The sequence below is a fragment of the Ceratotherium simum genome, chromosome 11 (genome assembly GCF_057802395.1).
Source record: "Ceratotherium simum simum isolate JZ-2026a chromosome 11, ASM5780239v1, whole genome shotgun sequence".
NCBI classification, from domain to species: domain Eukaryota; kingdom Metazoa; phylum Chordata; class Mammalia; order Perissodactyla; family Rhinocerotidae; genus Ceratotherium; species Ceratotherium simum.
In genome coordinates, this window is record NC_141910.1 from 11,199,460 (window position 1) to 11,227,030 (window position 27,571).

The 27,571-nt window shown below is 36.2% G+C and overlaps 1 protein-coding gene across 4 annotated transcripts in view; it reads left to right on the plus strand.

Annotated features, from left to right (window-relative positions):
* The window catches only part of GCFC2 (GC-rich sequence DNA-binding factor 2), a 43,247-nt gene extending 16,275 nt beyond the window's left edge, over positions 1–26,972 (plus strand). For 2 of the 4 annotated variants that reach the window (XM_087436509.1, XM_087436512.1), the window contains exons 6-17: positions 112–298; positions 1,816–1,939; positions 2,918–3,002; positions 3,521–3,630; positions 4,403–4,602; positions 6,300–6,450; positions 10,851–10,972; positions 17,488–17,564; positions 19,234–19,300; positions 21,100–21,246; positions 24,374–24,498; positions 25,360–26,972. In XM_087436509.1, the coding sequence (XP_087292635.1) occupies positions 112–298; positions 1,816–1,939; positions 2,918–3,002; positions 3,521–3,630; positions 4,403–4,602; positions 6,300–6,450; positions 10,851–10,972; positions 17,488–17,564; positions 19,234–19,300; positions 21,100–21,246; positions 24,374–24,498; positions 25,360–25,477 (1,513 nt within the window). In that variant the 3' untranslated portion in view covers positions 25,478–26,972. The remainder of the gene's footprint in view (positions 1–111; positions 299–1,815; positions 1,940–2,917; positions 3,003–3,520; positions 3,631–4,402; positions 4,603–6,299; positions 6,451–10,850; positions 10,973–17,487; positions 17,565–19,233; positions 19,301–21,099; positions 21,247–24,373; positions 24,499–25,359) is intronic. The other 2 variants (XM_087436510.1, XM_087436511.1) reach the window with 2 other exon arrangements.
* The last annotated feature ends 599 nt before the right edge of the window (positions 26,973–27,571 follow it).

The following is a 27,571-nucleotide window of genomic DNA, read 5'->3' on the forward strand; positions in this document are numbered from 1 at the left end:
TCTCTGTAAGGTAACCTTGAAAAATTTTTCATTAGACTGCTACTTAGTGCTATAGTAGAAATAAAAGTTTGAAAAATAAAGCAATTTTTATTTGTTTTTTTTTTTTTTTAGATTAACATTGCTACAGGATACTCACCGCTCACACCTGAGGGAATATGAAAAATATATGCAAGATGTCAAGAGCTCAAAAAGTACCATCCAGAACCTGGAGAATTCATCAAATCAGGCTCTAAATTTTAAGTTCTATAAAAGTATGAAAATTTATGTGGAAAATCTAATTGACTGTCTTAATGAGAAGGTACATGGCTGTAAATATTTATATCATTTCCTTTTTATAGAGATCCCCTTAACATGCGATTAAAAAAGTCTAAATCTCACAACTAAATATTTTCCTCTAGTGTTTTCCTGCACATTTTTTACATACCGTGATATTAAGCATTCCTTTCAAGTCGGACAGTTAGGGTTTTTTTGCAATTATTTCGCTATTATAACATTATAAAATTTTATATATAAGTTTTTGTGTTAAAATTCCATCCATTTAGGAAAAATTCCTAGAAAGTGAATTATTAAGTCAAAGGGGTCTAAATGTTTTTAAGGCTTAACAATTGCTAAATTATCCTGCAGAAAGATTGTATCAGTTTTATTTTTTAGTTTACTACATTATAAAAATGGTTTTTGTTTTTATATATTTATTTTGATTTCAAACAAACCCTTTGTTTTATTAACTACAGGTAGTTTTTCTTGTGAATTATTTGTCTCTTTTGCCCTTTTATCTTTTTGGTTCATAGTGGAGATTTTTTTTTTTTACTTTTTATTTTTTTCCCTTATATGATGAACAATTCTTTATTGCTTAAAATTTTTACTGCTTTATTCTGCTTGATGTAGATAAACTTTCCAGTTTTTGTCTTCTAATTTTGTTTGTGATGCTTCTTTGACATCCAGATGTTTTGAAATTTTTGTGTTAATCAGATTTATGAATCATTCTTTCCCTTTATAGTTTCTGTTTTTGTTTTATACCTTACTAAGTCCTTACATTGGGGTCTTGAGTTGTCCTTTTTTTTAAAGTAAACTAACCATTTTAAAAATATAGTCTACTTTCCGCCTTGCTGTTTATTTACATTTAAAATGTTACCAAACAATTTAATGCTTTCTCCCCATTGTTTTAAGTTGACTGCCTTTTCAGTGACTTTCTGAAGTATTTATTACAATGTAATTTTCTTTCATCATTATCCTTAAAGAATTACACTGAGTCTTGTCAGCCTACACAGTGACGTATCCATAGCAGCAGCTATGAAACATCTTTGGAGTAGGGGGGGAATTGTTCCCCAAGAAATGTGAGAATGCCAGTTTCAACTAATCACTCATTCCTGCTTCACAACTTTCTTACCTGTCTGGTTAGGTCTCCTCTATTCTCCACTTTTTCAAATTTTATCAGTTTTCTCAAGTGTCCCCTACAGTCTGCCCCCTCAGCCTGTGAAAAATAGCTGCACCTGTCTCTTCCTCCTGCCCTTCTGTCTTAAACAAAGAAGAATCTTCTGTTCACTGTTATCCATGTTCCTAACTCCAGCCCATTTGGTTTCATTATTTATGATATGTATAGCTCTTCTAGCACAGTAAATTGATTTTCTGGTTTTATTAATATTAAAAGTATTGGCAGCTAGGTCTTTTCCTCACAATATATTTTTAATTGAGATGTGATAGTATTGAAAATTATACTTTATATGAGAATTGAGCATATACATATGCTTATATATAAATACTACTTTTTATAATTCACTGTTGACCCACAAAATCTTACTTATATATGTATTTCAGATTATCAGCATCCAAGAAATAGAATCATCCATGCATGCACTCCTTTTAAAACAAGCCATGACCTTTATGAAACGCAGGCAAGATGAATTAAAACATGAATCAACGTATTTACAACAGCTGTCACGTTAGTGTTTTTCCTGTTCAATATGATTTATTATTCGTTAAGCTAAAGTATCAGTTGGAGAGTAAAAATATTTTTATTCCTGTATAAAAAATGCTTTTTGTGTGTTTTCCCACTAACCTTTCTCCCCCCCTTCCAAAAACCCCAAAACATTTAGAACTCGGGCTTTAAAATGTCTTAAATCTAAGACTGAAAAATAAAAATTACAATTTCTAATCATTTAGTATTTGAGACAAAATATTTATATGGCCATTTAATGACTGTTTTGAGATGAATTGACGTAAATCTATAGGCTGTATCAGAGATCTGACTTTACAAAGTTTCCATGGCCCTTCCACAGGTTGGTTATGGAGGTTAAAGAAATTCTTGTGTGTTTCAGTATGGAATCGTCTGTAAGATCTGGTTATATAAGATTTGGCTGCTGCCTTTTAGTTCTCACACTGGTTTTGTATTTTCAGATATGTCTTCATTTGATTGAAGTGCAGTCAGATGATAGTGAAAGAGATGAGACCATAACCAACCAGCCGATAATACCAAAAGCAAAGTGACTTTCAAACACATGACATTTAGTTGGTCATAAATTACGGTACATACTAAAATAGGAAGTAATATAAATAGCATATTGGCAATGCAAATATTTCTAGCATTTAGCTGCAGGGACAGAAAAAACTGATGAAAACTGCTGAAAAAGAATACAAGGGAAAGAAACTTTACAGAATTTTGTTCTCAAAATTCTCAAAAAAAAAAAAACTATTCACCAGCCAAGGTACATTTTCTTAGGCTAGCAAATTCAATGCCTGTTAATATTGTAATAGAGAATTAACATTGCAATTTCATTGCATGATGAAATATGTAAGGTAAGCATATCATATGTGCTTATATTTACATATATGTATATACACCCAAGATATAACTTTTGTTTTCAAAATGTTTCACTTTATTGCTTTTGAGAATTTGCAATATGAAATCAATTTTATTCAGCAGGCAAAGCTGAGACGTCAACAAATGGAAGCTTGGCTATAGATGAAAAAACTCAATGGATTTTAGAAGAGATTGAATCTCGAAGGTAGCTATATAAAGTGAAGACTTAAAGCATCATTGAGCAAGTATTTTTCACTATTTAAATGTAATTAATTATGTGATATAATTAACCATAACCTAATATTAATTTGTTAGAATGATGGAAACACAAAATTTAATTTAAGTAGTCCTTGACCCCAGGGTTTAAGGACACAGAGGTGTATTTGGATCAGTCCAAAGGAATGGGTAAATGACATTTATCAGGCTGGAAATTGCTCATAACTAGAAGTCAGTCCTAATTATATTGTTACCTACTTCTCTAAAATCTGGGTAGCCTATGGGTATGTTCTAAACGGCAATGTCTTATAAGAAAAAAGGAGAACCCCCAATTCAGATTAATGAAGCTAAAATGTCAAAAATATTAACATAAAATTGTGTGCTAATATGGTGGCGTATTTCTGGGCATTTTAAATAAATGGTGATTTCTACTTTTTGTTTTAAAACATGTATTTTCAACAGGAACTGTTTGTTTTTAATTTATTTTTGGTTTATTGCAAAGTATAGGGCACAAAGAAGACAAGCAAGGGTGCTTTCTGGGAATTGTAGTCATCAGGAAGGAACATCTAGTGATGATGAACTGTCTTCAGACGTGATTGACTTCCAAAAAAACCAAGGTCAGTTACCAAGTTTTTCATGTGTCTGGATTCAAAGTATTGAAATGGTGCAAAAAGCTTTGCTGTGATTGCCCTTAAATACATAAGCTATATAAAATAGTTATAGTCAGGAAAGAAGGAACACATTTCTTTCCCCTTTAAGACTTTGCCTGCCTCTGGAAAAAGGGAATAAACTGGAGGAGCATTGCGAGTATTCCTGCATCTTTGTAGTTTTTTCCCTCAGCCTTTCTCGTCTCCTGTTATAAAGGAACCATGAACATTTTTGGCTTCATGTTTCTACTATATACTTTTTATATTATCATTTTTCGTTTAAAACAAATGAATTTAGTAAAGACGTTATTAGTATTATGGGAGGGTAGATATGTATAGAGAGTGTGGGCTTGACAGTCAAATAGATGGATTCAAAGAAGGGTTCTGTTCTGTGTGGTCTTAGGCAAATTCCTTGATCTCCCTACATCTGATGTCATTTGTTTGCTTGTTTTTGTCTGTAAATAGGTAGACTAGTAACACCTACCTTGTAAGGAAGATAGTTATGATGATGAAGTGAGATAATGTATTTATAGTATTTTGGAATATAGCAGATGGTAGATTTTATTAGTGTCAATATTACTGTTATTACTAAAGTGACTTTTTAATAAAAACTATATGATAATATCAAAGGAAAGTTCTGTTCAACTGATTACATAGTCATACATGATTGTGTTTCTAGGAAGCAAACTTAAAGTTCACATACTTAAAATGCATAATTTACAGAGGCTCATTTTGTCCACAGATGACATTTTACAGCATCATAAGAAGATTTTTGAAGATGTGCATGATGATTTTTGTAATATCCAGAATATTTTGTTGAAATTTCAACAATGGCGAGAAAAGTTTCCTGATTCTTATTATGAAGCTTTCATTAGTTTATGCATACCGAAACTTTTAAACCCCCTAATAAGAGTTCAGTTGATTGATTGGAATCCTCTTAAGGTATTTAAGCTTAACATGTCAAAAAAAATTAATCCCGATCACATTAGTGACTTAAATTCCCTTGTTATCAGGTTAGCTATAAAATACCTCACCTTTAGAGTTGGAGTTGATAATTAGTGCTGTGGAGTAATTGTCTACATTTGTCTTTTCTTGGTTCTCACTTTATTTTTAAGGCTGAGTGGCACTAGACATCAGTAAAGAAAACATTTTCTTTTTTGGCTTCTTCTATGACTAAGTTTAAGATCACTCAAAAAAGTAAAGGTAGTATTAGATCTTAAGAATTTCTGTTTGGGGAAATTGGCCATAGGTACCAAGAGTTCTGGAGTTGGAGACAACATATTGGGAAGAGTTGGTTAGAAAAGCTGCATTGAGGAGAAGGAATTTAAATGAGGATTTGAAGGGTATATAGGATTTAAACAGGAGGAGAAGAAAGGGAAAGGTACTTTGTAAAGGTGCTTAGGGAGAAATATTAGTTCAGGAGCTAGAGACTGCACAGATGTTCAGATCCTAAATTAAGAGATAAGAACTTGGTTTGGTAAATAATGGCAAAAGTGACACAGTGAAAGTACTGCTTTAGGAAGCCCTAGCAGCAAGCTAACTTGGAGGGAAGGGATATAAGAGGTGGAGATATGTTATTGGAAGCCTATTGCTGTAGCTCAAGTCAAGGTGGTGAATTCCTCACATAGGGTAATAGTGCCAAAGGGAAGAGAAAGAAAGGGTTGATTACAAGAGGTGTTGTGAAGTAAGAATCAGTAAAATGGTGAGAATAACCACCTAAACACCACATCCAAAGAAGACCCCAAGGTTTGGATTCTGGGTTATTAGAACAACGGTAGTTCCGTTAAAACGGTAGTTCCGTTAATAGAAATAGAGATTTTTCAGAGAGAGAAAAGATTTTAAGGGAAGTTTCACTTTATACATAATGAAATAATAGTGGGACATCCATGTGGATATGCCTAGTAAGCAAACAAGTGAGAAAGTTAAGTTCTAGAAAGAGAGAAGAGCTGAAGATAAAGATTTAGCAAAGTGAAGGCTGGAGCCATGTCCTTTTATCTTTCTCTGCCCTAGTCAGGCATGCCTGTTGGCTCTATGTTAGGTTCAGGGCCAGTCTTCACAGTACAGGAACCAAGCTTATCCCTAAGCAAGTGGTAGGAAGTTGTCAGACAGCAGCCTAGTTGTTAGCCACTCAAGCTGAAGAGTACTCTGTTACACCTAGCAGAGATCTGTTCATTCTTTGAGCAAATAATAATTGGCCATGTGCTCTTTGCCTAGTAAGCCAAAGCACATGCAAAACACACATTCGTGCCTATAAGAATTGGAGCCAGAAGTGAATTTTGAGGTAAATGAATTTCTGTAAACAAATTCCATGGCTATTTTAAGTACATTCTTAAAAATGTGTATTTTGCTCCAAACAATACTTGCATGTGGTTGGCTCTGAATACACAGTAGGCATTTTTGAAGGATTTGTCTTAGAGATGAATGCATAAAATGCAGTTTCTTGTCTTATTGCTTAGACGTCATGTCTTAGTCATGTCTTCTTGCCTAGCCTTGGTGGTCTAGTGCTGTATACATGAGGTTAAAATATGGAATAATTATTCTTTGATCCTTAGAAAAGCTCTGATGATTACTGATAAAGTTAACTATTTTAAAATAATGTTTAAGAATTTATTTATAACTTTGATAATTTTATTTATAAGTTTGATTCCATAGGTTTAAAACAGATGCCATGGTTCACATCTATAGAAGAATTTATGGATAACAGTACGGAAGATTCAAAGAGGGAAGATAGTTCTGATAAGAAAATATTGTCTGCTGTCATCAACAAAACAGTTATTCCTCGACTTACAGGTACTGCTTTGTAATCGCGATAAAATTAAATTGTTCTTTGGCAGAGTATAAGATCATTAATTTCTGTTACAGTCACAGTTTTTTTTTTCAGAAGTTCTTGAACACAAGGAAATTCGATATGCGGTAAAAAGCAACAGATAGCATAATTTAAGCTGGTTAAAAAGTGCTTGTTTGTGCAAGTGATTGGCAACCAAACTGCTGATACTCCAGCTGTTAGCATTAGTAACACTAGCCTTGCTTTTATAATGCCTAAGTCATTTATTAGTGGCACACTTCCATCCCTACCACGTATGTCTTTCTTTCCCATAACTTCTCCCCTTATGTTTGTTTTTATTTATTCTTTCTTTAAAAACTATTACTACATTTCCCTCACATCTGCCACTGGCGGTCAGAGCACTTAGTGATGTTTGTGCTTCAGTCTAAAGACTCTTGGTTTACCTGAAATTGTACTTGATAAGGATCTGTTTCACCGTGTCACTGAGAATGGCTTCTGACAGCAAAGTCTGCAGAACTCTTTTAAAAGAAGAAGCAACCAGCTTTATATTGCTTCTCAGCCAACTTGACTACACTTGAATGATTTTCTCAATGTAACTTGCAGTGCAATTGTGGGGTATATTAGAAAGTTACTACTTTTATGTAGCTCTATTAATGATAGCATAGAATATGTGGCCTTATTTAAGTAGTCTTCTGAAAACTCCAAATACTTAACTTACAATTAAACAGTCCCTCAAATTAGTAGTATTATGAGAAATTAGTACTGTATATTTATTCTCAGGTCCTATCCTGGACCCTCTTCATACTCTCATGAACTCCCTGGGTAATTTCATGCTCTCCCTTAGTGCCATCTACATCTGTGTTGTTCAGTACGGTAACCACTAACTATATGTGGCTATTAAAATATAAATTTCAACTAAATAAAATTAAAATTCAGTTCCTCATTCACACTAGCCACATTTTAAATGCTCAATAGCCATATGTAGCTCATGGCTATCATACTAGATAGTGGAGATATAAGATGTTTTTTCTATCATCGCAGAAAGTTCTTTTGGATAGTGCTGCTCTACATAATTTTAAATCCAAAAGAACTGGAAGAACAAGACCAGATCTCTTCTTAAAGCACCGGATCTTTCTATCGAAGTACCTTCTGAGTACATCCACCTGGACGTCTGACAGGCAGCTCAGACTCCACGTGCAGAGGTGTACTTGTCATCTTTGCTGCAGACCTGCTCCTCTTACATTCTGTATCTAGAAAATGGCACCTCCATCTGCCGCGTATTCAAACGAGAACCTTCAAGCCATCCACTCCTCCTCCCTCCTTACCTCCTTCTATGAGGAATTGACAAGTCTGTTATTTTTTTCCTTTTTCTAACCCATTTTCTATACTACAGCCATGGTGATCTGTCTAAAATGTGAGTCTAATTCTGTCATACCTCACTTAAAACAACTTTAATTATTCTTAACTGCCTTCAGGATGAAGTCTAAACTCTAACATGGCTTTGTAGGCCTTTCAGAATCATGTCTCTGTGTACTAATGCTCCAGCCCCATCTCGTGCCAAGCTCTGCTCCTTCTTCCCCTCACCCCCATCACTACTGGACTTCAGCTTTACCTTCCTAGGTCCTTACATCTTGCATGCTCCATCTGTTTGGCAAGCCTCCCAGCGCGACCTCTTCCATCAGGCTAACTCACTCCTCTTCATCTTTCAGGACTCAGTATAGACATCACTTCTAGGAACTGGTTTAAGCATACCTCTCTGGGTTCCTGTAGTACTCTGAACTCACCTATGGTGGCCCCTACACATTGAATTGTAATTGCTTATGTAAGCGTTTGTATTTGCCATTAAAGTTGTTCAAAGGCAGGCACCGAGCCTTATTCATTGCTCTGTCTCCTCTATTTAATGACAGGCACATAATAGGCTGCCAGTAAAGGTTGACTGAATATTTCTAGGGTTATTAGAAGCCTAACCTTCTAGATGCTTGAGAAATTGCTGTTTTGTTTTTGGCTTAAGGGTTTTTTTTTTTTTTAACCTACTCAATTTTTTATATTATTTAACTTGTATTTTAGAAGGGTTTACCCTGTGTCAGGCACTATTGTTGCTTTGGTAGTATATAGCAATGAACAAGATAATAATCCCTGCCCTCATGGAGCTTACATTCTGTGAAGAAGACAGATGGTAAATAAGATAAGTGAAATTTAGAGCATGTTAGTTATAAGGGCAAAGGAAAAAAATAAAGGGAAAGGGACACAAATTATCAAAGAGGAGTGCAATTTAAAATAGGTTGGCCAGGGAAGGCCTTCCTGAGAAGGTCACAATTGAGCAGATTCTGAAAGGAAGTAAAGAAGTGGACCACATGAATATCTGGGGAAACAGCATCCAAGGCAGCTGAAACAGCAAGTGCAAAGGCCCTGAGGCATAAACCAGCCTGATTTGCTTGAAAAACAGCACATAGGCCAGTGTAGCTATAGTGGAATGAACATGGGGGAGAGAAAGAAGAGATTAGAAAGATGACAGGGGCTGCATCATAGGTGCCTTATAATTATTTGTAAGGACTTTATCTTTTCCTATAAGTGAAAGAGTGAGAAGCAATTGGAGAGTTTTGAGCAGAAAAGTGACATGATCTGCTTAACATTTTAACAGAATCACTCTGGTGACTGTGTTGAGCATGAACCGTAGGCAGACCAGTTAGGAAGCTTTTGCAGTAATCCAAGCAACAGATGATAGTGGCTTGAGCTAGGGTGTTAAAAGTGGAGGTGCTGAAAAGTGGCTGAATTCTGCACATATTTCAAAGGTACCACTAACAATTTGCTAATGGATTGGTTGTGGAGAAAGAGAGGAATCAAGAATGACTCTCTGGTTTTTGGCCTAATCAACTGGAAGGACAGAGCTGCCATATGGTGGAGTGGGAAAGACTGGGAGGAGCAAGTTTAGGGTAGGGAGGTCTATCAGGAGCTCAGTTTGACACATGTTGAGCCACAAAACTGCCTTTAAGTACTAAGGGCGTAAATATAGATAGGAAAGAGAAGGTAAGTGACCTGAGTCCTGAGGTACTTCACATTTAGAAGTCAAAGAGATGACGAGCAGCCAGCAGAGGAGACTGGAGAGAGGTACCTGGGAAACCAGGAGTGGTGTCCTAGCAGACAAGTAAAGCATGTGTTTCTGGGGGACTCATCAACTGTTGCATTAGATTTTGCAGTGCAAAGCTCATCTGTGACTTGGTAAGAGTAGTTTAGGTAGAATGGTTGGAGATAAGACCTAATTGAAGTGAATTCAAGAGTTAATGGGAGGGCCGGCCCCGTGGCTTAGCGGTTAAGTGCACGCGCTCTGCTGTTGGTGGCCCGGGGTTCGATCCCGGGCACGCACCGACGCACCGCTTGTCCGGCCATGCTGAGGCCGCGACCTACGTACAGCAACTACAAGGATGTGCAGCTATGACATACAACTATCTGCTGGGGCTTTGGGGGAAAAAAATAAATAAATAAAATTAAAAAAAAAAATTGAAGAGTTAATGGGAGGAGAGAAATTGGAGATTAAAAGCTTAGACGGTTTTTTGAAGAATTTTGTTGTAAAATGAAGGAAAGAAATAGGGCATTACTGGAGGGGAAAGTAGGGTCCAGAGAGGGATTATTTTTAATACAAGAGAAATAATTGTTTGTAGGCTGATGGGAAAAATCCAGTAAAAGTGATGATACTGAAGTAAGAGGGCAGGATTCCGGGAGCAGGATCTTCAAGTAAGCCAAAGGGGCTGGGATCTTTTGCACAAATAAAGGGTTGGCCCTAGTGCGGAGCATAGGTTTTTCATCCATAGGAATGGGAGACAAGTTAATTCTGTGACACAGAGGCAGGTGCGTGTGCAGATGCTGTGGTAGGAGCTCATGGAGCTTCTCTTCTGATTACTTCCTAATTTGATGAGAATCATCAGCTGAGAGTGAGAGCAAGGGAGGAGAAAAGAAAAGGTAAGAAATAGTCATCTAGAAGAGTCAAGTCCGTTAACTGAGAGGGAAGAGGAAAGAGAAGAGAGCAAGTAATTGTCTAGGTGAGAGGGAGAGGCGGTGGGCCAGGGAAACAGAATATGATTGCTGGGCAGCGTTAAGCGCTCACCGGAGTTAACATGGCGATGAATTTAAAGTGTATTTTTTCCAACCACGTTTTAGCTGCATGGTTGCAGGCAGAGACTTGGTGACAAGGTGGATTTAACTAGGGTTGTGGTTTAGCCAGACAAGTTCAACAAGCCCAAAAAGGACAAGGAAGTTGAGAGTGTATGCAAATACGTAGTGGTAATGATTGGCGTGGGTTTTGAACTGCGTAAGGAGGGAAGTAGTCTTTGCTGAAGGCCTCTGTTTATAGGTGATAAGAAAAGCAATCTAGTAAATAAATCGTGCACCACTGAAATTTTTGTTTCAGGCTTCATAGAATTCATTTGGGATCCCTTGTCGACCTCTCAGACAACAAGTTTAATAACACACTGCAGAATGATACTTGAAGAACATTCCACTTGTGAAAATGAAGTTAGTAAAGGCAAACAGGTAATAATTTCTAGAGTTATGAATTTCTTGATTTATTTATAAATCAATATAAGTTTATTATAAATATTTACAGAAGATGCAGAGGTAGTAATTATCAAAAAACCATTTGGGGAAGAATATTTTTACTTCTGATTTATAGAAACTAGGATTGACCGTTTTTCCTCTTGATAATAATAAGATGAAAGAATACGCCTTACTAAGTCTGAATACTCTAACAGGAATGGTAGTCATTATTAATTAAAGGATACACACATATGTAATAAGACCCAGATTATTATTTTCATTTTTATTAGCTTATTTCTGTTCTGTGGTCTGATTTGTGTTCTCATGGCCCAGCCATCTTTCAGGTTTGTGAATGTACATTGGCCCTGCAAGAGATGAACAGGCATAAATGCATTAGTACAAATTCATTCCTTCTAAAAGAAAAAAAAAAAACCCATTACCTTTATTATTTTATTTTTTTTTTGGCGAAACTCTAGTAGTATTGTGGCCTTGCTTTAACGGTGATTTTAAAATTAGACTAACATTCATTATATTAACTAGTTATTTATAATCTGCCAAAGTTAAGAGCAGTAATCTCTTTGAGGATTCAAAGTTTAATAGGATAGATTCTCATCTTACTATGATTCAGAATTGAGCTTTACTGAGCATAAGACATCAAGAGGAACCCCTTAGAGGCCTTGTGAGAGTCTCCCAAGTCTTACTTTTATTGTAGTAGTCTGTTGATTATCATTCTGTTTGTCAATGAGAATGTTGTATACTCATGCAGTTAAATAAGTAAACCAGTTTTATGTTGAGCTTTAAGGAAAGTAAGAAAGAGATTGACAGACTAGAGAGCACCCAAAATAGAATAACTGAGGTGGCTGAAAAGCAAGGAGGCCTGTCTTACTCAGATTCTGAACACTATTAAATGTTAGCACTTGGAATTGCTATAACGAAGGAGGGAAGCTGTGAGAAGTAACAGGGAGAAGAGGGAAACCAGCCTGATTGTGCCTTCGAGAAGCATGTACTCTTAGAGGAAATAAAATGTACATAAACGATTATGTAAAATAGGAAGTGAGAAATGGGGAAGACAAGGAACACTTATGTATTTAATTCCTGCTATGTATTAGGCGCTCTGTAGGTCTTGTCCCTGTGTCATCCCACTTAGTCCCAGCAGCCCTACAAAAAAAATGAGTGATAGCTTCATTTTACAGATGAAGAAACTGAGAGGCACTCTGTAGGTCTTGTCCCTATGTCATCCCACTTAGTCCCAGCAGCCCTACAAAAAAAATGAGTGATAGCTTCATTTTACAGATGAAGAAACTGAGTCTCAAAAACTTGTTCACAGGACTACCTTGAGTTGGAACTAGGATTTGAACCTTGGTTAATCTTACTTTAAAGCCTGAGTTCATCATATTGACCACACTGCCTCCTCATGAGCAGCCCAGATAAAGTGCTGTGAAACTTCAAAAGAGAGGCAGGACGGACAGGTTACTTTCTGCAGTGAAAGAATTGACGTCAGAGATGGCATCGAGCTGAGACCTAAAGGAAAGCATAGGATTTGAACATGTAGCAACTGATGGAGAAAGGGCATTCTTCACCTACCTCCAACGAGATAAAGACACAGATAAGATAGGAAAACCATTGCAGGAATTAGAGATATTTCACTTAAAAGAAGTGGGCATGGAGATAGTGTTTATATTTGAAGAAGGAATAGATTTATTCTGTGTTGTTACAGAGCATAGAACCAAGATTAGAAGCTAAGAGCTACAAGGAAACAGATATATAATCCTATATTTGCTTTCTATGTAGGATTATGTAATAATAACCTAAATGTAAAGAGTGCTTTGCCCTTTATTAAACACTTTCACATTATCTCATTTGATCTTTGCAGCCTTATAAAATGTGTTGACTTTAACTGCATTTTACAGAAGCAGCAGCTGGGGGCCCAGAGGGCCAAGTCATTTGTAAAAGATCCTTGGGGTACTGAGTGGCAGGCCTGGCACTTTGGTTTTTTTGTTTTGTTTTTTTTTTTGTGAGGAAGATCAGCCCTGTGCTAACATCTGCCAATCCTCTTTTTTTGCTGAGGAAGACTGGCCCTGGGCTAACATCCATGCCCATCTTCCTCCACTTTATATGGGACGCCGCCACAGCATGGCTTGCCAAGCGGTGCGTCGGTGCGCGCCCGGGATCCGAACCTGCGAACCCCGGGCCACTGCAGCGGAGCACGCGCACTTAACTGCTTGCGCCACCGGGCTGGCCCAGGCCTGGCACTTTGTAATCACAGAAGTCTTTCAGCAGTGTTAGCGATTCACTCATGAACTTTTTATACTGGTAATTTTTATTCTGGAAGCCCTCCCACTATGAATGTTGAAAATGGGTTTTGGGCATTATTAGTATAAGACTGGACTACCTCAGGATTTTTCAGCTTCGGCACTCTTGGCATTTGGAGCAGATAGTTCTTTGCTGGGGGCTGTCTTGTGCATTGTAGTATGTTCAGCAGCTTCCCTGGCCTCTACCCACTAGATGGCGGTAGCACTCCCCAGTCTTGACAAGCAAAAGTATCTCCAGATATTGTAAAATATTGCCTGGGCATGGCAAAATCACTCCTCGTTGAGAATCACTAACTACATAATGTTCCGGGTTACTAAGACAGTTTTCCAGTGAGATCACTATTTTTTTCAATGATGTGTAAGAAATTGTAGAGAATGAGAAAGTTTCCAGAAGGAGGAGTCAGACAGCATGGTTCCTGTTTTTGAAGTGAGAAGCTAATGATTCTGTAAGCTAATGCCTTGTGAGAATAGTTTTGATTCTGGTTAAGGTTCTAAAGTACACTATTATAGAGGTGGCTCGTGAACACTTAATAAAAGCTATGATTTCCATAATATATCGTTGATAGCGTTCCTAATACAAGTGATTGTTTATCAAAGCAAATTTTCCCATATTATCTCAGTTACTTTCACAGATAAATAAGGTACCGTACAGGTACAGTAGATAATATATTTAAGTACATTATGATTGTTCTTATGGATCAAACGGGGAAAGATAAGCTTAGCAGTGGTACAGTTAGATGTAAAGAAACTGGTAGAGTGTACCTAAAAGAATAATGACCAATAGGGATGTGGCTACCTACAGGGAGTCTTTTAGTATTAGATATCTTCCCAGCTTTGCCCTGCTGAGTGAAGATATAAAATACATGCTAATAAAATTTGTCAATGGCAGAAAGCTAGGAATTCTTTTATAGGCCTATGGATAATAGAATTAGAATCCAAAAGGATTTCAAAATACTGAGAAAATGGACTGACTCTCAAAATATAAAATGTAAAAGGAATATACGTATGTCCTACCCTTGTGTTCAAAAATTCAACTGCATAACTAAAAGATGGGAGAGACACAGCTCTGAGGCAGCATATGTAAAACAAGAGAGGGTTTATAATCAACAGTAAACCCAATGTGAGTCAACACTGTCACTTGAGCAACAGACTAATGGGAGTTCATCCTACTAGGTGTGTGCTACTTTGAGTAAAAATGTTATGTTGTCTACCCACAGATAAGACTTCCCTGGGTATGTTGCATTTAATTCTGTGTGTAAGTATATTAAATGGAGAGTGTTTAAGATGGTATGGGAGAGAGAAGATGTAGAAAAGTGAGATATCAATCTTGAAATATGAAGAATTGTCATATGGAAGGGAGATTAGATTTGTTCTGTATGATCCTAAGAAGTGACTAGGACCAAGGAGTGGAAGGTGTGGGAGAGAGAAGTTTGTTTCTCATTGTTAACTGAAATCAAATAGGCAAAAGCTGCCCAAAGTTCTGGCGGCCTTGGGAGGTGGTGATTCCCTGTCACTAAATGTTTTCAGGCACAGGTCGGTTGACCAGGTAGTGGAAATGTGAAAATGGCATCAATTGGGTGTTTAGATAGATTGGTGATTTCCAAACGTCCTTTGTTATCAACAGAACCTTTTTCAAATAAAATCTTACATGCTCCTGTATACAGACACACACCCACAAGCAGTGCTGCTCTTGCTGTGGTGAGCACCGGCCCTCCTTCTTCCCTGAGGGCCTCACCATCTGCCGAGCCACTCAGGATTATCTCCGTAGATACACAGAGCAGCCTAAAAGTTACTAGGTAGAGCTTATAAGTGCCTTTTCAAAGCTGTTTTAAAGTATATACATGGAGGTGTGCGTATGTGGTTGTTAAAACTTCACTGTTGGGAGAATTTTTTTTTTCACCAAATGTATTTTAATACCTGGAAAAGTTAATATGAGGTCAGAGTTTTAAAATATGTTTATTTAGGTTTTCTTTTGTTTTAAACAGTTTATTTGGAAATAATGTCAAACTTACAGAAAACTCTCATGAATAAAAATAGCATACTCATAGGCCCTTTACCCAGATTCACTTACTGTTAATATTGTTCCCCGTTTGCTTTATTATTTGCTCTCCCGTTATATTTGTATATACACACAATTTTTTTTTCTCCTGAACGCTTTGGGAGTAAAGATGCATATTTGCTAAGAATAAGGATAGTCTGTTCCATAACCATAGTATAGTTGTCAGGTTTAGTAAATTTAACAGTACTTAATCTACCATCCATATTCCACTTCTGTCATTTGACTCAATAGTGTCCTCTATAGCATTTTTTAGAGAACTGTTTTTAACAAACAAAAATTTAAACAACTTGGAAATATTGGTCAAAAGCTAGCATTCAGAATCATTTAAATGGAACAAAATCAAAGCATAACTGTCTTTTCTAGCACAAACACTAACTCAGTAATTTACATAAGCTCAGATGCTGCTTTGTGGAGAGACTGGCTAGAAAAATGATTCTTTTAAGAGAATTCAAAATGTTTAAGAAATGAATTAAAAGAAAATTGAGGTTTTGTTTGTTTTTAATGTTAATTAAATATTGATATGTGGCCACTTGAGGAATGTGTTACAGATATTTAATTAAGTGGAAGAAGAAACAGGACTTAAGTTAGATATACTTTTTATGAAAAAATATATTTGGTTGAATTCTACTTTATGAGTAATTTGATTAGTATAGGGTATATGACACCTTAATTTGTGCTACACACATTGTCACCGACTTAAAATATAACTTTCACTGTAGTGTGTAGTATGCTGTTTTCGTTTTTCAATTATGGATTCATTTTTTTTTTTTTTAATGAGGAAGATCGGCCCTGAGCTAACATCTGCCAATCCTCTTCTTTTTGCTGAGGAAGACTGGCCCTGGGCTAACATCCATGCCCATCTTCCTCCACTTTATATGGGACGCCGCCACAGCATGGCTTGACAAGTGGTGCGTCGGTGCACGCCTGGGATCCGAACCGGTGAACCCCGGGCCACCGCAGTGGAGTGCACGCACTTAACCGCTTGCGCCACCGGGCCGGCTCCATGGATTCATTTTTAATAATGACAATATCTTATAGAAATTTTGGTAGACATGAAAAAATAATTTAAACTCCCTTTATCTTTTTATCCTAGTACCAAGGACTGAGAAAATTTTAGGATATTTTCATCTAGCTTTTTATTTCGAAGTTACAATCCTAATGGACATGTACATTTTGTATCCTACTTCTTCCACTTAACATTATCTCTTTAAATATTTAAATTCGTATGTTACTACAGTCTTCATAAACTTTAGCTAAATAATATTTCATGCAGTGGATGGATATAACATGATATCCTTAAAAGTCTTTATGATTGAATGTTTTGGTTTCTAATTTTTGATGTACAAACAATAAGATGCATTTGCTAAAGTGAATTTACTGCTTCAGAGGACATTGACAAAGGACTCATAGCTAGAGTATATAAAAGGCTTCTGAAAATCAGTAAGAAAGAGATAGAACCTAATAAAAGAAATTTAAAGCAACAGATAAGTAGACAAGCAGCTTAATTAGGTACTTTGCAAAAGGATGTGTCCAAATGGCAGCTAAGAATATGAGAGGATGCTCATCATCACGTTAGTGAACATGAAAATAAAAATTAAAACATAATAAAATATGACTCCATACCCACCAGAATTGCAAACATTAAAAAACAAGTTTTAGTAAGGGTATAGGGAAACAGGATTTCTCATACACAGCTGGTGGCACTATAAATAGGTTACTACTACTTCAGAAAACAATTTGGAATTCTGTACAAAGTTGACCATATAGACATGAACTATATTCTAGCAATTCCATTGCTATGTGTATACCCATTAGAAATTTATGCCCATGCATACTAAAAGACATGTACAAGAACTTAGATGGCAACATTATTTGCAATAGTCCCCAAACTGGAAACCATCTAAATGCCCTAGCAGTAGTATTCATACAGCAGAATACTATACAGCCATGAAAATGCAACAGCTACTGCCATAGGCAACAACATGGATGAATGAAGTTCTCTTGTACCCAATTAGTACTTAATTGATAGTTATAACACTGGATTCTGTGTGTACACATTTGCACTATACTGTTAAAATTACTTCTTTTGGTAAATATATTTCTACCTGTGACTATCACTGATGCTTTTAAATTTTTAATAGGACCTACTTAAATCCATTGTTTCAAGAATGAAGAAGGCAATAGAAGATGATGTTTTTATTCCTCTGTATCCAAAGAGGTAAGAGCTGTTAATTTCTAGATCATATGAAATAGCTAATCATGTAATACAGATTTAGTATTATATAGTATTATATAGTAGAAACTATATTTAGTGTTTTCAAAACATATATATACCTATTAAGATGCAAATTGAGAATTCAACCAATATTTCTCAGTCACCTTTATAGGCCATGTATGATGCCTGGCACTTGAACATGGGTTTTTTTAATGCTATTCCTAAGAACATGACAGACCGCATAACAGAGTGGTTAAAAGTGCAGATTCTGGAGCCCAGATTCACCATTACTACATATTTGACCTTGGGCCTTTCTGTGCATCAGTGTCCTCATATGTAAAATGGGCATTAAATTAATGCCTTCCTCACAGGACATTGTAAAGATGAAGATAGCGCTCAGAATGATGCCCCGCACAGAGAAGGCGCAGCATAAGGCCTGGACCATCACTGAGGGGCCAGAAACTGCATCTGTGAATTCTGTATTGACTTTAAATAATGCAACAGGTAGTATTTGATGCATTTGATGCATGTTTGTACATTTGCTGGGAAGGCATCCTTATAGTAATGGATCATGAGCTGGAGCTGTCCAGTGGGTGCTCACAGCTTTACGGAGGGAAAGAGAAAGGACCGTCTAAGCTTGCTAGTTAATCTGAATCATGAAGAGATGTCCGCATGTAAAATTTCTGCACTGTTGAGTCTTGTTTTTTAATATTTTAGAGAAGTAGTGTATTCACAGGTTTCAGAAGTATAGGCGTGCATTTTTAAAAATCAATTTATATTTAAAATGAAGAGTCTTACTCCCTCCCGCTCCTGACCTGTGTCCACCTGGTTTTTGCCCTTCCTCTTCTAAACACATACAATATTGTGTGTGTAATAGTAATTACTGTTAGTAGTTATTTTTACCTCTCTAGAACTTCTTCCCACAGTTAGAATTAAATATTTATATATGCTGTAATCTTATTTTCTCCTCCTTTCTATAGCAAAGGAAGTATATTGTAAACAGTTGTAACCATTGTTTTGTAACTTACTTTTTTGACTTAGTATATCTTTGAGATCTTTTCATGTCATCACAAAGCAGCTTCATCATTCTTTTTTAAGCTGCATAAGATGCCATCATATAGATGTACTGTAACTGATGGGCATGTAAGTGGTAAACCATTCCCAACAATGTTGTGAATAATTTTATAGACATTCTGTACATATACAAGTATATCTGCAGAAGAATTCTCAGAAATGGGGTTGTTGGGTCAAAGTGCATGCATTTGTAATTTTGGTAGATACCATCAGAGCACTTCCATTTATATTAAGGCTTAGTTTGGTTCATGAAAAGAAGAAAACAGGCCGGCCCAGTGGCGCAGACGGTTAAGTGCGCGCGCTCCGCTGCGGCGGCCCGGGGTTCGCCGGTTCGGATCCCGGTGCACACCGACGCACTGCTTGGCAGGCCATGCTGTGGCAGCGTCCCATATAAAGTGGAGGACGATGGGCACGGATGTTAGCCCAGGGCCAGTCTTCCTCAGCAAAAAAAGAGGAGGATTGGCAGATGTTAACACAGGGCTGATCTCCTCCCAAAAAAAAAAAACCAGAAAGAAAAAAAGAGCTTTTTAAACTCTGGTTCTGAAAGGTTAACAGTCCTTTGCGTTTTCTCCTTTCTCTTTCTTTTGTTTCAAATTAGTGCCATAGAAAACAAAACATCACCTCATTCCAAGTTCCAAGAAAGACGGTTCTGGTCAGGTCTGAAGGTAAGCAGAAAAACTACAAAAATAAAAATAACCTTTTTTTTGTTTTAAATCCAGTTAACTGTAGAGTGGAGATCAGCAAATTTCTTCTGTAAAGGACCAGGTAGTAAATATTTTAGGCTTTGTAGGGCGTATAGTCTCTAGTGAACTATTGAGCTTTGCCACAGTCACAGACAATATGGAAACAGATAAGCATGGCTGTGTTTCAATAAAACTTTACTTATGGACACTGAAGTTTGAATGTCATGTAATTTTCACATGTCACAAAACGTTTTTTTTCCTAATCATTTAAAAATATAAAAACCATTCTTAGTTCACCAGCTCTACAAAAATAGGCAGCTAGCTGGATTTAACCCACAAGCTCTAAAAGATAAAGGATGAAGTCATTGCTAAGTCAGTGGCAGTAGGGATGGTAAGGAGATGGGTTCAAAAGATATTTAGGATGAACCATCGAAAGGACTTGATGACTAGTTAATTACACGTGAAGAATGTAGGGTGCTAGCCAAGTTTCTGACTTTGGCAGCTTGGTAACTCTTATGATGACATTCTTTGAGGGCATTGGAGGGGATATAGGAAGAAGAAAAGATGTGAGAGGGAAAGATGTGTTTGGGATATAGGGAATTGAAGGTATCTCTGAGACAAATATAGGAATAGAGGTCTAGAAGGCAATTGGATGTATGAGTCTGAATTGCAGGGCCCGGATCTGAGCCGGAGATTTGGGAGTCAGCCACATGTAGGCAGTCTTTGGAGCATGGTCGCGAATGACAACCTCTGAGGAGACTGAGTAAAGCATGAGAAGGTGGCTAAGAACAGAAGAAGTGGGCAGAGAAAGTAGAGTCTTCACAGAAGCCTTAGAATGAACTGTGAAACTTAGAATGGTCACAGGAGAGTGGCATCAGGGAAACTAAGCAAAGGGTTTTCAAGAATGAAGACAGAGTATTAAATGCCACCAAAGGGAATTAGGAGAAAGACCGAAAGTGTTTACTGGATTTGACAATTAGAAGGTCATGGGTGACCTCAGCAAGAATAGTTCCAATAGGATGAATCAGTATTTGTCATGTGGTTGAATCAGGGAAAAAGCTTTCCAGGAAGAGGGAGCATCATCAACAATGACAGTGAAAGAGCGTTGCATGTTAGTACAACTGCATGCAGTTTAGCACTGAGAGTAATAAATACACACACACACACACACACACACACATACATACACACATATATATTTCTGGAAAGAGTGGGAAATACCATAAGAGTCACAGAAAGATCCAGATTTAGAGGAGGGAAAGGCAACCAATATTAATTTTATTAGAATTTCTTATGAGTATTTTTACCCAGGTTATCTCCAGAGTCACAGGGTAATTATTAATGTTATGTATCAGAGCAATGAGGTTCTCAGGTTTGATTGATTCTCAAGGTCACACAGTGGTAACAGTGGTACTGGCTGTAATGGCAGTCCTTTATGAATCCTGGGGTCCAGTGGTCTTGTACCCGGTGGCCCCAGGCTCTGGGAGAGTGTGGATTGAGGAGGAAGATTATTGATCTGAAAAGGTTCCAGTGAAGTTATTTGAGATGGATTTTGGGTGGTTTTCCTAAAAATATGAAAATAGGATGAGCAAAATATGTGATGGTTGGAAAGAATCAGGTATTTATTTAGAAATGTTTTCTATTCTAAAATTGACAGTTCCAGCAGTGATAATTATAGTGAGTTTAAAAGAGTTTGACCAACACTTTGTTTGTTAGAGACTATTACAGTTTTCTTTGGGAGAAAAAGGTATATAGTCACTTGATATTTTGTTTTATTTTAGCTCTTCCGTAATATTCTTCTTTGGAATGGACTTCTCCCACATGACACCTTGCGAGAGCTGGGACTAGGGAAGCTGCTAAATCGTTACCTTATTATAGCTCTTCTTAATGCCACACCTGGGCCAGATGTTGTTAAGAAGTGCAACCTGGTAAGTTGTGTAGGAACTTGTTCTAATTTTTATCATTTTCAAAATTTGGATATTAAAGTCTATTTTATAGCAAAATAATTAAAAGTGTGGTACTCACATAATAACAAACAAATCAGTTTAACAGACTAGAAACCCAGAAGCAACCCTTCAGTGTTTAAGATTAGTATACTAGTTTGAAATATCACTAGTAGGGCAAGGAAAAATTACTTAATAAATTCTGCTGGGCCAAATGATTAACTGGTTATAAAAACAGTGTTAGATCCTCACCTCTCGCTAAATACCAATATAAATTTCAGGTGAAATAAAGAATTAAGTGTAAAAAATTAAACAATGAAATATTAAGATACATGACTATATCTGATGGTAAGGAAGTCCTTTTTTTTTTTTCTTTTTTTTTTGTTGTGAGGAAATACAGCCCTGAGCTAACATCTGTGCTAATCCTCCTCTTTTTGCTGAGGAAGACCGGCTCTGAGCTAACATCTATTGCCAATCCTCCTCCTTTTTTTTCCCCAAAACCCCAGTAGATAGTTCTATGTCATAGTTGCACATCGTTCTAGTTGCTGTATGTGGGACGCAGCCTCAGCATGGCCAGAGAAGCAGTGCGTCGGTGCGCACCTGGGATCCAAACCCGGGCCGCCAGTAGCAGAGCACGTGCACTTAACCAATAAGACATGTGGCCAGCCCAGAAAGTCCTTTCTGAACTTAAAAGCAAGAAAAGAAATGATGAGAAAAAGTAATAGATTTGACAAAAATGTGAAACATCAGTGGATCAAAAAAATTAACCAAAAAGATAGCACGATTATTTGATCATTGTTAAAACTGGAGGATGAGTCTGTTGGGCTCACTATACTTATTCTTTCTCATATTGTTTATATTTGAAATTTTCTTAATAAAAAGTTAGAAGGGGAGTTGAAAAACTGAGAAATAAGTTATAACATAACAAAGATTAATATCCACATTAAAAAAGTTCTTTACAAATCAGTAAACAATTCAAATATTCCAATTAAAAATGGCCAAAAGACATGTAACAGGCATTTACTGAGAAAGAATATGCAAAAATAACTTCTAAACATGTGGAAAAGATTAACAATACTAATTAATCAGAAATGCAAATGATACAGTAAGGATATTATTTTACCTATTGTGTTGGCAAATTTTTTTGCTGTTGTTATTTTCGTTATAATTCCCAGTATTGTCATAGCACAGGGAAACAACATCCCCACATCATTCCAGGGTCACCATTCACCTAGGATGTGTGGTGTGGGGGTCGTGGGAAACAGTCTCTGTGCTAGTGGAAGGAGGGACACAACACTGGAGACTATTTTGGCATGATGGATACAAAACCTTTAAGGTTCATACCCTTTGACTTAACAGTTTTACTTCTAGGAATTTATCCTAAGTTAAAAATCAGAGATGCACATATAGATTTTAAGTACAAAGAATATTATCCTAGCATTATTTATAATAGAAGATAGTTGGAAAGGACCTGAATGTCCAGAAACATTGTCGCTTGTCCATAAGATTAAAGTCACGTTGTTGAAGAATTTTGAAGATATGAGAAAATATTTGCTTTATAATATAAGGTTTTTTTAAAAAAAAAACATTATATAAAATGTTAGATAGCAGTTCTAGCCAACCATGATTTTTCTGGCTATGGTTTTTATATTATGTAGTTTTAAACTACATTATCTACCAAAAATTTAAATCGTCATCCATGCTATGTGTTTCAGGTTCAGTTTAGTCTAACCCTTTGACCATAAGGGTTTACTTATGCAGAAGTGGAGAAGAGGACACCTGACATTCTCTCCACAGCTTATGGCTAGAAAACCAGGCCAAGACAAGGTGGCTTTAAGTCCTGGGATCACTTATGGAGAAGCTAGATGGTCGTGTGAGAATTTTATTGAGACTTGTGATACAAAACAGGGGGAAAGCAAGTACAAATGACATTAAATTCCAAGCCAGTAAGGGCTGGTTTTAAGACTTTAAAAAAGAGATACAGGGCCCACCCTGGTGGCCTAGTGGTTAAGTTTGGCATGCTCCTCTTTGGCGTCCCAGGTTCAGTTCCCAGGCACAGACCTATACCACTCATCGGTAGCCATGCTGTGGTGGCGGCCCACATATAAAATAGAGGAAGATTGGCAACAGATGTTAGCTCAGGGCACATCTTCCTTAGCAAAAAACAGGAAGATTGGCAACGAATGTTAGCTCAGGGTGAATTTTCCTCAGCAAAAAAAAAAGAGAGAGATACAGTAAGAGTGCATTCCAGAACTTTCTTCTAACATTTTTATAATATATATGTGGTGCATTTTTCCCCCACTTTCTGCTTTGTATAAGTACTGATCTTGATCTTACCAACTGTAGCATAACCTGTTTGTCCAAGAATTTCTTTGAACAGTATGATCTCAAATTTTTCCTTCCTCTTTTCTCTCCTTCCTTTTATTCCTCTTTCTGCTGTAAGGAAATTTTTCTTTTCTTTTTTCTTTTGTTAACATTTTTCTGTTTTTACCAAAACTTTGCCCCAATCATGTATTACTTTTAGGATGATGATTTTTTCCCCCAAAAGAAAACTTGAATGCGCATACATTGACTATTTTTGCTGCCATAGATATTTAAAGCAATGTATTAAATTAGAAGATCAAAACCATAATTAATTTTTTTTATTGTTTGTCTTTGAATCACCTACTTGATTCCTTAACTTTGTTTATATAGATCATACAGTAGGTCACCCAATTTCTTATTGTGAAATAATACTAAATGTATGTATTTTATAGTTGTGTTGACTAAAAGTGTTTTATGTCTAGTCATTTCTGGTGTTTAGTTGTAAATTATGTTTGTACAGATTTAATGGCTCAAAAATACAGAGTATAGAAAGTATTACAAGTACCACTAGAGAGTATTCATAAAGAGTCTGTTTTAAGCTTTTGCCATTAAAATATGATTTTTTTAAAAGTATGTAACCCTTGACAAAGGGGAAAATTCTCAAAATTTATTTAACCATAAACTGTAAAATGGAAGAATAATATGCAACGTGCATGGTCACTCTGAGGATTAAATGAGATTATGTTAGCAAAAGTCCTTAGATGATAACTGTCAATATTAAAAACCAACCATTTGTTTTGATTAACAGGTAGCAGCATATTTACCAAAAAATTGGTTCGAAAATTCTGCCATGAGAACATCTATTCCCCAGCTAGAAAACTTCATCCAGTTTTTATTGCAGTCTGCACATAAATTATCTAGAAGTGAATTCAGGTAATGCGTATTGTATTTGTACCTCCATAAGCATAGTTCAAGGATTCTGTTCTATTTTCAGCAATTTTTAGGAAGATCTGTACTTTTAAAAATCTGTTCAGACCCTGTATTACTATAGAGTTAGTAGATATTTTCATGTGTGACCTTTGGAATCATTCACTGTTTTATACTCACACCTCATGTATATTCGTTCCTATTTTTAAATAAATCTCTCCCAAAAGAAGCACTTTCAGAAAACTGTAGCACAGGGGAATTTAGAATTAAAACTATAAATCAAGTCTCTTATTAAGCATATTTTTAATTTTTCTGGACATGTTTAAAAGTCTCAACACTTGTTAAGTACAGGTCTGTAGCCTGGTGTTTACCCAACAGTAGCTGGATCTCTGTTTTGAATGTCTCATTCATAGCACTCTATAGACGTTTAGGGGCTTAAGAACAGTGATGTTCTGGTAAACCACTTCTCAAAAAAAAAAATTTTTTTTTCAAAAGCCCAGATTTGTAGTATTTGTTGATTTCTGTGGGGTAAATACTCCCACTGAGGCTCCCACCATAATAGCCCCTACAGGCTGGTGGCAGCACACCGCAACTCAAACTTCTGATGGTAGATTTGCTCTGTGCTGTCCTGCTTTTTCACAGTCATTCACGTTAAGATTTGCCAATACATCCACTAATGGTGTGTATTGAGACTTTATAACTGTGTGGAGAAGGCAGCATCTGAATATTTTATGCTGTTATAAAATGATACTGGCTAAAGGTAAAGTTTTTTCTGTTTCTTCCTCAGATTAACAGCTGATGATTCACTCTGTTCTCATACATTGCATTTTTAAGAGGGAAAATGCTTTTTTTTGTTTTGTTTTTCAGTGATGAAGTCAAAGAAATAATTCTTATTCTGGTGAAAATAAAAGCTTTGAATCAAGCAGAATCCTTCATAGAAGAGTATCACCTAGACCATCTTAAATCAGTAATTAAAGAAATTTGAGTAAACTTTATAGGAAAGTACTAAAATGAGATTTTAATATAGTCACACTGGGCTCCTTTGCTTGAAAAACAGAAAGCTGGTGCCTCTTCGTTATTCCCAATAATGGAGGGGATGATTTACCAAAAAAAAAAGCAGGACTCCATTTCCTGCACTTTCTGCTGTCATGAAAGGCTGCCCCTCTGATTCTGCAGTGTTTGCAGGAATTCAGCACATGGGAGCAGTAAGAGTTGAACATACTTCCCTTTGATTCTTTTGACTTCTTTTCCAACTTGAGAGGAGTTGGAGAAACCTTGCTTGTAGCTGTTTTGGCTTTAGTGAGCCTTCTCTCGTGATCCATAAAAACATCTTTTAGTTCTCTTCATTTTAACCATTTCTATTGCCAAATAAGTTAAAATGGAAATCCTAATTGGAATGAATTATTTGTTAAGTATTAACTGATTCAGGCATTTTAAGGCTTTTAATAACTGTCAGATTGTCCTTCAGAAATGTGTACCAGTGTGTTCTACCAACACAAGTGTACTAGAGGCCAGTGAATCCCCACCAGCAATCAGTATTTCCATTTTTTTAACTCATTGCAAATTTAATAGGTGAAAAAAATCTTACTTTGTTTTAACTATTAGAGAGTGAATATTTGTTTTTTGGCCATTTGTAATTCTTTTTGAAATATCCGTTCATCTTTTTCTTATGAAATTGTAAGAGCTTTATATTATAAAGATATTGGTGTCTCTTCTATGTTTTCCTCATTTGCCATTTTTCTTTTAATTTTGTCTATGATGTTTTGGTGTACTAAGTCATTACTTAGGTAGGTAGTACTCTTTTTTGTTACGATTTTTGTCATTGGTGGTGGGCTTAGGAAACAGGTATTTTAAATGTTCCGAACATGTGATTCATTTTCTGATAAAATATTTGTATAATTAAGATCTAAGGCAAGGTAATTGAATCAAAAAGAAATTGAGAAAAATTTTCAAAGCAAGAGTTTACTAATAATTTTTCTTAAACCTATTTGTTAAATAACTCGAGGGCAACCCTAAATATATATTCTGCAAATTGTTACCCAAAAGATAATCAAGAAAAAAATGATTATATTGTAGGATTTGAGCATGTAGCCTCTGACATGATCACCCCCAGTTTTGAAGCTGCATATATTTTAACAAATTGATGTGTTATTTCTGCTGCAGTGAAGACTCATGATTCACTGGTATAAACAGTTTTTTAAAGTTTTTTTTTTTTAGTTACACAAATTATGCAGGAATAGGATCTCACCTAGAAAATTCAATCCATTGCTGAAAAGTAGTAGCATTCCTACCCAATTATTGTTCCCAGAGGTAACTGTTTTCATTTTAAGGTTATTCTTTCAGACCTCTTCTCTATTTACAAAAATGTATGTGTCTATACACACACATATAGCTCTGTTTTTTACACAAATGGCAGATACTTTCTTGCATATGAAATTTGTAATTTTTTTTTACTATTAAAGTACATATTTGGAAATTTCCCTCTGACTTTTGCATTTTTAATTAAAGATGTGTTGGATGTGTTCCCTTACATTTTTAACTTGGCCAGAAAGATTTCTCTTGCTTTTACAAAATGGAAAATATTAGAACTGCTTTCAAAACTACAAATTGACTTAAACTCCAGTAGTTTTTCAACTGTATTTCATTATGCTTGGATTTGAACCTCAAGATTTTTACCCAACATACACAGTTATGTGTTGCTTAACAATGGGAATACATTGTGAGAAATCCATTCTTAGGCGATTTTATCATTGTGCAAACATCATAGAGTATACTTACACAAATCTAGATGGTATAGCCTACTACACACCTAGGCTATATGGTACTATTCTTATGGGAGCACCGTCATATATGCAGTTTGTTATTGACCGAAACATTGTTACATGACACATGACTGTACTATTATTGAGGATATTCAAAAAACATTTATGAAGCTTGCCTAATCCTCAGTACAGAATTTTTTTTTTTCCTGTTACTGTGAAATGGATGGAATGAAGGAGAGGAACACAACTAGCAAGAAAAAAACCTTGAGTTAGCAACTCATCTCACATCTCAGTTCTTGTCCCTGGATTTTTTCAGC